The 12,372-nt window shown below is 39.8% G+C and overlaps 1 protein-coding gene across 2 annotated transcripts; it reads right to left on the bottom strand.

Moving 5' to 3' along the window:
• Positions 1 to 4,101: 4,101 nt before the first annotated feature.
• On the bottom strand, positions 4,102 to 12,285 carry LOC124286322 (glutathione S-transferase omega-1-like). 2 transcript variants are annotated; one of them, XM_046722684.1, is made up of 6 exons: positions 12,149 to 12,285; positions 9,613 to 9,723; positions 9,042 to 9,201; positions 7,832 to 7,929; positions 7,115 to 7,316; positions 4,102 to 5,296 (listed from the first exon to the last, which is right to left on the bottom strand). In XM_046722684.1, exons 2-6 carry the CDS (start codon positions 9,709 to 9,711, stop codon positions 5,055 to 5,057), a joined length of 801 nt encoding a protein of 266 aa, XP_046578640.1. In that variant the 5' UTR covers positions 9,712 to 9,723; positions 12,149 to 12,285; the 3' UTR covers positions 4,102 to 5,054. The 2 variants fall into 2 exon arrangements, with proteins under 2 accessions (XP_046578640.1, XP_046578639.1); XM_046722683.1 differs by lacking the exon at positions 12,149 to 12,285 and adding an exon at positions 12,058 to 12,096.
• Between the last annotated feature and the right edge of the window lie 87 nt (positions 12,286 to 12,372).

Raw genomic sequence — 12,372 nt, 5'->3', positions numbered from 1 at the left:
TGGCTCAAGTTGTATGGTATCCATCAAACTGACGCTAACTGCGTGCTGATTTCATTAGAAGGCCAGATGATTATTGTATTTCTGTGTATTATAGATACCCTGACTTGTTTTAAAATAAAATTCAGAAATAACAAATTGGAGACATTTTCTTTTATCTTTCACAGAACACACAAAAATGTAAATCTATTTCTCATTGAAAGGGAAGCATCTCTTCTGTTATCGTCACATGCCGTCTACAGAAGTGTTAAGTTCTTTGGACGTCTGTTATGTCTAATTCAACTGAATTAGGTCTTATACACTTTTGTTCATAGTAGGAAAACGGCATCTAGTCAAAACAGGTTGCAGTTTGTGAGTTTTGTCTTTTTGTGGGGTTCTCGTTTGTTTTGCATAATGTTGACAAAGTGCTTTAGCCGACTGTTAACGAAACGGAACAGCTTTCCAATTTAGGAAATAGCTGAAATGAACCTCACTGTGTCAGATGATGATTTGTCTTTGCATTAATAGCCAAATGCCAAGGTCAGAAAAAATTTATTGTTTATTTTCCTTTTCCCATCCTGCCAATTTGGTCCAAAGAATCTATAATATGAATAAAAATAATTGGTCTGGTCTTATTGCCTCTGTTCAACACAGAAACTAATTACTATATATACACTGGCAGAAAATGAGTGTTTAATCAAACTACTAGTATCAGCACAAACATTGGACTTGCTAGCTGACGTCTGCTTGTGCTGGTGTCTGTCAGCATATTTCTCATTACAGAGATCTGATACCATAGTGAACTTCTGATTGATTTGAAACATGGTATATGATATTTGAGTCAGTAAGTCCTGCTCAAGTAGCACCTGTCGAGCTTTGTGCCTGTTTTTTCAATGATTTTTTCAAATCTGGTTGTCATGGTTTCATTATGATTGTGTCATACAGATTATGTTGGAGCACGTCAGGTCTTAAGATGTATGTGTGTGAAAGCGTGCATTGAAGAAATACCAGATCTTTTAAATGATCTCCCACCCCATGCATAAATACAATTCATTTAATCATTTTTTGTTCAAATATAGTACTAGCAATATAGGAAAATAGTTGTATCATCCTCGACACCCAGGGTTGTTGTTTTTCCCCATGTGCTGCGGCCCTTGTCCTGAGACAACTAGAAATCTACCTGTTTTCCACAGATCCATGTAGTTACTCTTTATATGGCAGAATTTTGTCAAAGTAAGCTGTCAACAAGATTTAGTTGTATTTAACATAGAAACCTTCAATAACCAGAGGAAACTGGACATGTTTGTTTTGGACTGTTCACGACAGGTTGATCAGTTATTTTCCAGAGGTTTTGTATGTGGAGAAAGACGCTTGGGTGTCAGGTATGAAACTGCAGATGCTTGATTTAACCGAGACATCCGTTTGTCAGATGCTTTGGTATAGTGATGGTGTATGGTTATCTAACAGTGTCTAAATCGTCAATCACTAGCTGTACATTGAGGCTTTCATTATCCAACCTTGTACAATTGTTGGAATCTTGTTTTGGACATTTTGTGGACAAACGGAAGTTAACAAATCATGGTCTATTACACCTCAAAATGATGTGAATTACTAAAACTGACCTTAGGCTGAGGCAGGTTGAAGGGACCTCAATGATCTGATGAATATTCTCCCATGTGATGAGGCCATACTGTAACATGGCAACTCGGCATTGCATATCTGAATGCTTACAAGCTCCATAACTGTGCTGTTTCATCTGCCACTATTCATGTTATGACATCTATGGTATGTGTTGTTAATGTGGCACCGATACATTATTTTCCTGGATATTTTGCCATGTAACTCATGAGATAAGTTGTTGTCATATTTCTATTATACATACTGTTCATTGTTTAAAGGACATATGATTCATTGTTGAGAGTTGTATGTCTACAACTATTGAAGATTTAGAGAAAAGGTTCAGTCAGTTAGTTGTTGTACAGCTCTATTTTCCCAATTTTAATAACTATCTTGGATGTTTGTTTGAATGAATATCATGTTCATTAAGAAGAAACTTATGTTAATATACAAGGATATTTACTTGACTGCAGCAGATGTATTTTGATATTGTTTTTTATGACATGACATCTAGTCTTTAGTTTTTGTCAATCATGTCATTTTTGAGATGTACAATAATTTTGTAACGAGAACCATGATTTACTTCCATTACATTAGGGGCGGTGGGGTAGCCTAGTGGTTAAAGCGTTCACTCGTCACGCCGAAGGCCCGGGTTCGAATCCCCACATGGGTACAATGTGTGAAGCCCATTTCTTGTGTCCCCCGTCGTGATATTGCTGGAATATTGCTAAAAACGGCGGAAAACCATACTCAGTCAGTCAGTCATTACATTAAGTTGTGATCTTCATGAGCCGTTTGAATGATCTTAGAGGGTGTTCTCTTTGCATTCAAACAGTCTAGACTAAGATGGCCGATATGTTAGTAGTTCCAACTTCTCGGATTAGGTATGTTCGTGTCTTGATGCTTCATTGAGTGATTCTGCTGAACTGTTTGTGGGTGGACTACGTGAATGCATTAGTTACTGGACTCGGATTTCTTGGAACATCTTGTGAAATAGCACCTTGATTCCATGTCAAAATAATGGGCCAGATTAATATTATTTCTTGTACCTTGTGTTTTTGTTAAAATCTTAATTTAGAATTATTTGGTAAACAAAATTCTGAACTCTTGAAGGCATTTGTTAAACCCTTGTGACAAGGAAAAATAGATGATGCTAAGTTCTGTGGGTTCTCTTTGTTAAGGCATGTACTTGATGCAACTATCGCTCCACTACAAAAGTATTTTCATCAGTGTAGAATACATCAAGATTCATCTTGAAAACTTCATTCTTTGTCATATAGACTTATTTTTGCCATCGATTATCCTCAACATTGTAAATAATTTCAGGATCATTAAGCAGGAGATATTATGTAGGTTGTAGGATGATATCTACATGTACGTATAGCAACTGACTTGCATGAAACTCTTGTACACATCCTCATGAACCTTGGACGTATTCTTTGTTTTATTTTGCGGATATGAGCAGAACTATTATTCTCAATGAGAATACCTAAGTATCTCAATAGTAAGAAATGAGTTGGGTTAAGGTGTGAAAACGTCCATGGTTTGAGGGTGTGTCCAGGACGAACCCTTTCTGAATGGGCTGTGGGTTACTTTCTGTCCTGCCTTGTGTTAGTTCCAGTGTCGCCCTTCTTCTGCTGCTGTACATCTGCTGCCAATCGCCCACGCAGTCATGTGTGAATTTTGTACAATATAAAGTTGAACATTAAACCTGACATTAAATTTCTCTATCTGTGTTTGTATTGACTGTACTGGTTGGATTCCCCGTGGTAAATATACCTTACATTATGCCAAGTTGTAGAACTACATTATATGCAGAAAACAAAATTAGAATATGTAGGCCAAGGTTTGTCATCAGAGTTTGTGAGCAAGACCTCCATCTCTTTGGATTTTCCTCCCAAATCATGTGGATTAACTGACAGATACAAGCAGTTTTTATTTGGCTTGTTTTTTTTGTTAAATGTTCACAGCACTATTTAAGCTATATGTCAAAATCAAGTCTGGACCAGACAATCCTGTGATTGACCTCATGAGCATCTATGTTCACAGTTGGGATCCCATGACATACTACTAACCAATACTGCCTTGCAAACCAATACAAACATGGGTTGCTGAAATCCAGTTCTAACCTGGGTACCTTAGGTCACCATGATCCCTATGTGTGGGAGGCCTGGAATCATTCAGGCTGAATTTGACCATGGTGGTGTGTTGGTGAAAGCCATGGTAAAATGCTGATGATGGATTTAGTTTAACTGTCACCGAGTTCATTTAATTTACATCTCGCCAAACTCAGAGATATATTCCAAATCCACCACTTTCCAGACCACAGTCTGTTGGTACCCTGTCAGTTATTGTGAGTCACCACCTGATGTGCCCCTACTTTCACCCTGCAGGGTCAAATGACGAAAACTTGGAACTCTTACGGCCTTCATCTTATTAGTAGTGGCACAGTTCAAAAACAGGAATTATGCATCAGCTTAAAACTTAATTCAACACTGACTCAAAGTATTAACACAAAACCTTTTTTAATCAAGAAAACAACAAAACATAAACATAAATACAAACAATATGCAGCAAACATCCATTACAGAGATTCTACACTTTCAATTACTGCTGTTACCCATGCTTGGAACTCCCATCTATCATAAATCATGACATTTGAGTTTCCCTTTCACATTAAGCACACAAGAAAAACATTTGCTTGTTATGTTTTCAATACTTATGAAGATCTACCTTCCTGCATGATGCATCTGTGATGCAGAATCCTGACTCACAGGTGTACATTTAATGGTTCACAACACAAACACCCACGTCACACAGGCCTTCATTGGGTTATGATTACAGCAACCCACAGAAATAGGTACGGTACCACCGTGGTAATGTGGAAGAATGACTGAGTAAGTGAGTTTAGTTTTATGCTGCTTTTAGCAATATCACGGCAGGGGACACCAGAAATGGGTTTCACCCATGTGGGGAATCGAAACCCGGGTCTTTGGCGTGACTAGCGACTGCTTTAACCACTAGGCTAACCCACCCCTCCTGTAGAAGAATGGGTTGCAACAATGTAGCAATATTAAAGTGCCACCATCTCAAGCAGTTGTGAGCTAAGGTAAACAAGCAATGCCACTGAATATACTGTGAAGCATTATTATGTAATATCCTTTGCCTTTGAGAACATGCAGTTAGTCATGTGGGTCATGTTTGCTGCACAAACTGTGCCTTCGAATACATAATACTGAGACGTGACAAGGGCCATACAGACAAGGATATGACTCCATTGTAAACGTGTCTTCCCAACCCTTTTGAAAACATGGACTGAAGCAAAATCCCGTGGATATTTGGGAAAAAAGTATATAACTGCACACATTATAACAGCTGGAATGGTTTTGTTTCCTTTCTCATAATTGTGTGAATCTTGTTAAAAGATCTGAGAGAGCAATGGAAACATTTAGCTGGTAACCTCATGTCTGCTTGAATCTTGTTTTAGGATCACGAAGACCATCCAGGTTCTCCAGCGCCTCCTCTACCGGTGCACGTTTGGGGTCTGCTCCAATGGTGAAGTCCGGTTTTCCTGTCCTGTACTTGTCGTAATGATCCACAAACAGGCGACCATCAATCTTACATTCCTGCACAACCGGATCCTTCCACATCCGGGCCACCCAGGCAGTGATGGTTGGGTACTTGGTCTCGTCCATCTTGTAGCCTGCAAACAGAACCATTGGTACCGTCACATTATAGTGTTCTTGGAAATACTAAAATTCATACTACCTGGCTGTGTATGTGTATGAAACATTTATAGCGAGCAAGGGTGTCCCAGTCATAAAGGATCGGCAAAGCTGTATCCATTTGGCAGAAACCTATGATCACTGGTTTGAATCCCAAAACTGGCTTTGATTGTGTTTGAAGGTTTGTTCACAGTCCGGCACAGCGATGACTTAGCATAACATCACTGCCACAGGCTAATTTGCATATCACGTGACTGGACTTTTCTCTTGTTTGTAAACAAACGCACTTATACATAAATCAGAAGAGACTGACCGTATGCAAGCTATTCGGTGCTCTCTTCATATTGTTTTACATTGTTAGATAGATATTCTTCTACAACTGCGACAGTCAAATTTATGACAATACATATTTATACATCAAAGTTTACTGCATCGCTTCCTCTCCACAGAGCATCGATGACAGCACGTGGAGCCGTACAACCTATGTAAACAAAGGATCGCTACGCAAATCGAAATAGTGTTACAGGTTTTTAGATATTTTCTCAGTGAAAGTAAACCATTCTATCAAAGAAGATTAAGTAGATGTGTAGGCTCGTCAAAAATAAAAGCGTTAAGAAATAAATGCAATATATTGAATGGACTGTGCAAGATGTGAGGAATCGTCACAACTCTCTGGCCTGTGGCAGAGGTACTATGCTGGCTGGCCGCATGGAACTCTGGGTAGGAGAGTGGGTTTGTTAACACGATATCTGTGCTCACTGGTTTCACCAGAGTGACAAACAGTACTTAAGGCTTTCCTCAATATGTGAGTGAATATGACATGCAGTGATATAACAGTTTACTATTTGCACAAACATTGCTCCAACCTCACTGATACCCTGAATATTTCTAAGGCACACTGACTATGCTGTATGGATGGAGCCATATAATTTAAGACAGAACATTAGGAGAAAAGACACTTTCAATGGCTTGAAAATGTGCCTTGAAATATTTTTGAGAGGAAAATCATGAAATTACTTGTGTAAATATAGAAATACTTGATGAAAATGACCATGTCACTGGAGGAGGAAGAATAAAATCTATGGCTGCAATGAAAATATTGATTAAATGATATTCATCAACAGCTTGTCACTACAGTCTTATTCATGAGACTGTACCTCTTTGTGCTGGCACTAAAACACAACAGAGTCCAGACAAGTACAAGCTACTACAGACACATTCAGCATGTCACCATATACATTCACTTCAACATGACATGGGGGCGGTGGGGTAGCCTAGTGGTTAAAGCGTTCACTCGTCACGCTGAAGGCCTGGGTTCGATTCCCCACATGGGCACAAAGTGTGAAGCCCATTTCTGGTGTCCCCCTGATATTGCTGGAAGAATATTGCTAACAGCGGCGTAAAACCCAACTCACTCACTCACTCAACATGACATGAACCTCATTTCAAAGCTTGCAGGGACGCCTTCAGGGACCATTCATGAATTATGGCATAAATTTCACTCCCCCGAAACAAATGGATGACAACCCCACCCCAAAAAATCATCATCATCATAAGCATACACACACACACACCACTCCCCAGCCGTAAATTATGAATGGTCCCTTATTACTATCTTGAATGAGAATGTAGATACAGGCATCGTAATATATGGTAATGCTTGCTTGCATTCAAAGGTCAAGTGGGCCCTGAGTAGGACGTCCTCCCTCCCTCCCAAATTTGGTTAAATAATAAACGGTTGTGAAAGACTTGGAGGACTACTGACAAGTTGATCAACCTCTGACTGTCATCCTTACCAGTTATTTGTCCCATCATCGGGATTCTCTCAAACCAAGGCCAGATCATGTAGTCCGGGAAACCAGGTGCGTTGCCATGGAAATATGGAGTGTCAGCTTTCTTCAAGAACTGATCCATAGTTGCCACATGTTCGTTCAGCCTGTTGGTCAGTTCTGGGTCAAGATGGCCAGCTTTCAGAAGACTGTAGAAAGCTGGAATACCCTGTAAAATATATCATGCTTATTACACCAGGGTGGTGGGGTAGCCCAGTGGTCAAACCATTTGCTTGTCATGCCGAAGACCCGGATTCGATCACAACATAGGTACAATGCGTGAAGCCCATTTCTGGTGTCTCCTGCTATGATATTGCTGGAATATTGCTAAAAGGAGCGTAAAACCATACTCACTCACTCACTCTAGTGTCCCCTGACATCAGACTGCTGGACACCAGCCAAAAGTGACGTAAAACAATCCGAATGACTAGCGACATGGGCTACTTTGGTAAAAGCATGTATGAACCAGTTTCAAGAAAATTGAGCCAAACATCAAACATACCACACTGCCTTTTACAGGGACAACAAGACAACTTAGGAAAGTGATTTTGTTTTCAAAGCTAAGATGGAATATTTTCTTTTTGTAAGACAACCTCTCTACACAATCAGTCACATTAAGTTCTCACCTACTGTGATAGTATCTCTATAAAAAAAATTGAGAGGTATTGGTGAATGACTTCATACCTTTTTGGTCCAGTGGTTGAAGTATATCTTCTCCCAGGCACGCTTCATGGGTTCGGAACTGTAAAGGATAGGTGTTGAGAAGGCCTCCTCAAGGTATTCTTCAGAAACGAAATTGAAAGAAAATTAAATGGTTTAAAATGCTGACAGTATTTCTTTTCTATCTGAAGAAGATTATTCCCTAAAATAGTTTAAAAAGAACAACTGATGTTTACAATTCAGCATTATATATTTGACTTTTCTTTTGCAGACACGAGGGTCATACAAGATCTCCAGAACTCAATGCTTTTCAGTAATGGCTGACTAAAATGGAAATGACATGGTCACATGGTATGTTGCACATGCTTGTTAGCTTGACCACTGGCACTATGACAAATGCCTGTAATGTATCATATCCTGACTGACTGAGTTTGGTTTTACGCCGTTATTAGCAATGTTCCAGCAATATCACGGCAGGGGACACCAGAAATGGGCTTCACAAATTGTACCCATGTGGGGAATCGAACCGGGCCTTCGGTGACGACGAAATGATCGCTTTAACCACTAGGCTACCCCACTGCCCGTATCATATCCTGAAAGAGAACCAGCTGTTAACAGGAAGAGCACCGATAAATGACATCTCAGTGACAAATCCTTTAGCACATTATATTGTTGTTTGTTGTTTAATGTTGTACTCTGCAATATTCCAGCTGTATCACAGCGGCCTATAAACAATCAAGTCTAGATAACACAGTGCAGGGATTATCTTCTGAGCAACAGTCTGGGCTGTTGGGGTACGATGGCTTGCAATCAATCAAGTCATCCATTTGTTCACCTAGGTTCGTGGGTACCAATCGACAAAGATTCGAATAATGGCAGGGCCATGAAAGGTATGTGGATTGAGCCACTAACGAGTGAGTGAGTATGGTTTTACGCTGCTTTTAGCAATATTCCAGCAACATCACAGCAGGGTACACCAGAAATGGGCTTCACACATTGTACCCATGTTGGGAATTGAACCCGGGTCTTCGGCGTGACGAGTGAATGTTTTAACCACTGGGCTACCTCACCGCCCTGGATCGGGCCACTAGCCTAGGACATCTCATGATGTAACCACTGTGTACCCATTTAAGTCACCTAAGTCATCTAAAAGACCTCAAACACTTTTCAGACATGACAACACAGAGATGCCATATCCCCTTCAATCATGGAATATGTAACACAAAGATCATACCTGCACAGATCAGCGATTCGTACACATTGTTGCCGTTGTGAATGACAACTGGGACCTCGCCGTAGGGATTATAGTCAAAGAACCAATCAGGTTTGTTGTTCAGGTCAATGTTAATGCAGTTGTATTTAACCCCCTTGGCTGCTAGCACCAACCGGGCTCGCTGCATAAGATAAAAATAAATAACATAAATAAAGTTGGGCACTTTGGTTTGCATTTCATTTTCATAAACAAATAGAAAGAAAAATGTACTTTATAACACTGTATTTTCACATAGCAGTTTTGAGCAAAAGAGTATGAAAGTTGCTGGATAAACACAATACTCTTCAATGCAATGCTAAACCCCACACCTCATTGTGGTCACATCGTGTGGGGTAAGCTGACATTTACATGTCACTGAACATGTATCACTTCTTTGGGTCAGGCAGAGAGACAACTTGAGATTTTTTCCACAGAAGTGTGATCATCAGCTTCAAAAAAAGTCCCAAACACTACACTTTTAAACTGGTCTTCCATGATCCCAAATTCTAGGATCAACATCTTTAACCAGGTAATAAAAATATACATTGCATACCTGTGCATACGGACACATGCGCATACTGTACATGCGTAGTTCAAGACCTTCCTGCAGTGGGTCTGTGGGTTTCCTCAGGGTATCCTCAGTAAGAGCCATTGTTCTGATATTCTGAAACACAGACGAACATTAAGGAGATAACAAATGTGCCAAAGCAGTAGAGCTGTGACGATATATCTTAGTATCGATAATCGTGAACGATAATAATAATAATAATAATGAGAAGTCTTATATGCTTAACACAAACATATATACACAAACATATATACACAAACATATCTCCAGCCAACAAAGCATGCTATACAGAGCTAACACACAAAACATATATACATCACACAAACATGATGAAAAGTCTAATTCTACAACACAAACATATCTTGAGGCTTGCTTTAAATGCATCAAGTGTTGGGACGGTCCTGAGGTTTAATGGCAGACAATTCCATTTGCGTTCAGCAGCAATTTGGAATGATCGTGATCCAAAAGTTTTCATACGGTATGGCAGCAATTTAAGGTGTAGTTGATGAGCAGATCTGAGATCTCTTGCAGGTTCATACACAGCAATGAGATTGTTGAGATAGCCGGGAGCTTGATGATGGATAGTTTTGTAAATGAGAGTCAACAGTTTGAAATCCACTCTTCGTTATTTGAAGCCAGTGTAGTGATCTCAATACTGGTTCTTGTGACGATTCTTGCGGCAGTGTTTTGAATTGTTTGCAGTTTGTATATAGTTTCTTTGGAACATCCAACGAGGAGACTATTGCAGTAGTCCAATCTCGAAAATATGAAAGCTCTCACAAGAGCTGATGTGGCGTCAACAGTCAAAAGGTGGCGAATGGAGCCAATATTCCTTAAATATATCGAAACTTTTTTCGTATCGTAATATGTATCGTTGACCTTAAAATTATTAAATTTCACCAGAAATTGGCGGATATGTCAAAATTTACACTGTTACTTGTTATAAAAGTATACTTTTGAAAGAAAATAACTAAAGATAGCATATCGTGATATGCATCGAATCGAATCGTATCGTTCCAAGATATCGCGATACGTATCGTATCGTGAATTTTCTGTATCGTCACACCTCTACAAAGCAGTAGCTCACCTGGATATGTCGTCACAATATCAACTAAGACAACCACCTAAAAAAGCTGCTGTCAGATTAACAAATTTGAAACAAGTAAATTAATTTATCATATTTCCAGCAATTTTTCCAATATTACAGAAATCATCTTGCTCAGTCTGACAATTACAGAGAGGTTCACAGAGCTTAAAAATGTTTTTTCAGAGGACAAAGTATGGGGAGCCTCACAGTACCTTTTGAGTGGAAGTGTCTAAGTACTGGCCATAACTACTCCAACATGACCAGTGTGCCAGCCATATTTTAAACTGTACTTATAGCTCTTGAACAAATACAGGTGCCATCAACACTGGTGGGAACAAACACTTGAGTGAGTGAGTGAGTGAGTGAGTTTAGTTTTACCCCACTTTTAGCAATATTCCAGCAATATCATGGCGGTGGACACCAGAAATGGGCTTCACACATTGTGCCCATGTGGGGAATCGAACCCTGGTCTTCAGCGTGACGAGCAAACACTTTAACCACTTGGGTACCCCACAGCCCCAACAAACACCTGAAGTTTCAGTGGTTTGATCAAGATGTGTCTCCAAAGAAAAATGATTAGACACAAGACTCACAATTATTTACATATTTTCGGCCACTATCAGCTATTTGATCAAGATTAAGATGACTTAAACAAAATTTGTACCAGTGCCTAGAGACCATCTCGCCCAAAAGTTCCAGGCCACATATCAGCCCTTTAGTTTTGTGGAAGATGATCTTTTAATAACTTAACAGTTAGGTACACTAGCTGAGTAAAATATACAGGCAACCTACCTAATAACTGAGAACATGCTTATATTAGTAGACTTTTCCGAGTGCCGTTAATCTAACTCACTCACTCACCCACTAATGCAGCCGTCCAACACTTTGTCATTTCAGATTATTTGTTTGTTGTTTAACAGCCCATACAGCAATATTCCAGCTTATATGATGGCGGCCTGTAAAATATTGAAGCTGGACCAGACAATCCAGTGATTAACATCATGAGCTATGACCTATGCAATCGGGGTACCATCCTAAATAACCACACACGTTTCCTCAAAGTTGTCGGAAGGTGTACATTGGTAATGTCATGATACAATTAACGTTGTCACAACATTGGTAATACGCCATTTTATAACGTTATTTCATAACGTTACATCGTGACGTCAATACAGTGTGACATAAATTATAATGCAAAAAACGTACATCAGTCGGCACCTTTGATCTTTTAGCGTTGCATAGATATTGTCAAAACGTCATGTACTTTACTATTACTCGACTATTACTCAAGGTTATGTTTGACTACCCGATCCCGTCAGTCGCCCCGACGTCGTTTCAGGAACGTGTCGCCCCGTAGTCGGGTACATTCTCACTGATCCTGCGAAATATAACAGTGTGACAGCGCAGCCACAATACTCCGTTGCTTACACCTACCTTCTAATGTGATCTCCCCGAATGTTGTGTGCGCAGTCCACAGCAGCCCAGCTATATATACACATTGAATCTGTTGTGAACCCAACACTCCCGGAACTAAGCTTCCGTTTCGTTCCGACCTTCACCTAACTGTCTATTCCGGTTCGAGATATGCTCTTCTTGAATGCCTTCCAACTCCTTGTGAATAATTTGCATGGGGCAATTTTGCGACATGTACACGTACA

Source organism: Haliotis rubra, unplaced genomic scaffold (assembly GCF_003918875.1).
Source record: "Haliotis rubra isolate DU_JTF1 unplaced genomic scaffold, ASM391887v1 Scf38, whole genome shotgun sequence".
Classification (NCBI taxonomy): Eukaryota; Metazoa; Mollusca; class Gastropoda; order Lepetellida; family Haliotidae; genus Haliotis; species Haliotis rubra.
The sequence above is the reverse complement of the archived record's forward strand: the minus strand, read 5'-3'. Positions and strand labels throughout refer to the sequence as shown.

What these genes read in the sequence shown, in the direction of transcription:
- LOC124286322 (XM_046722683.1), bottom strand. Translation starts at nt 12,081, where the DNA reads ATGTACCCGACTACGGGGCGACAC. An exon ending in CGAATCGCTGATCTGTGCAG is followed by an intron (nt 7,930 to 9,041) that starts GTATGATCTTTG and finishes TCGTTTCTGAAG; the next exon opens with AATACCTTGAGGAGGCCTTC. An exon ending in GATGATGGGACAAATAACTG is followed by an intron (nt 5,297 to 7,114) that starts GTAAGGATGACA and finishes TTCTGTTTGCAG; the next exon opens with GCTACAAGATGGACGAGACC.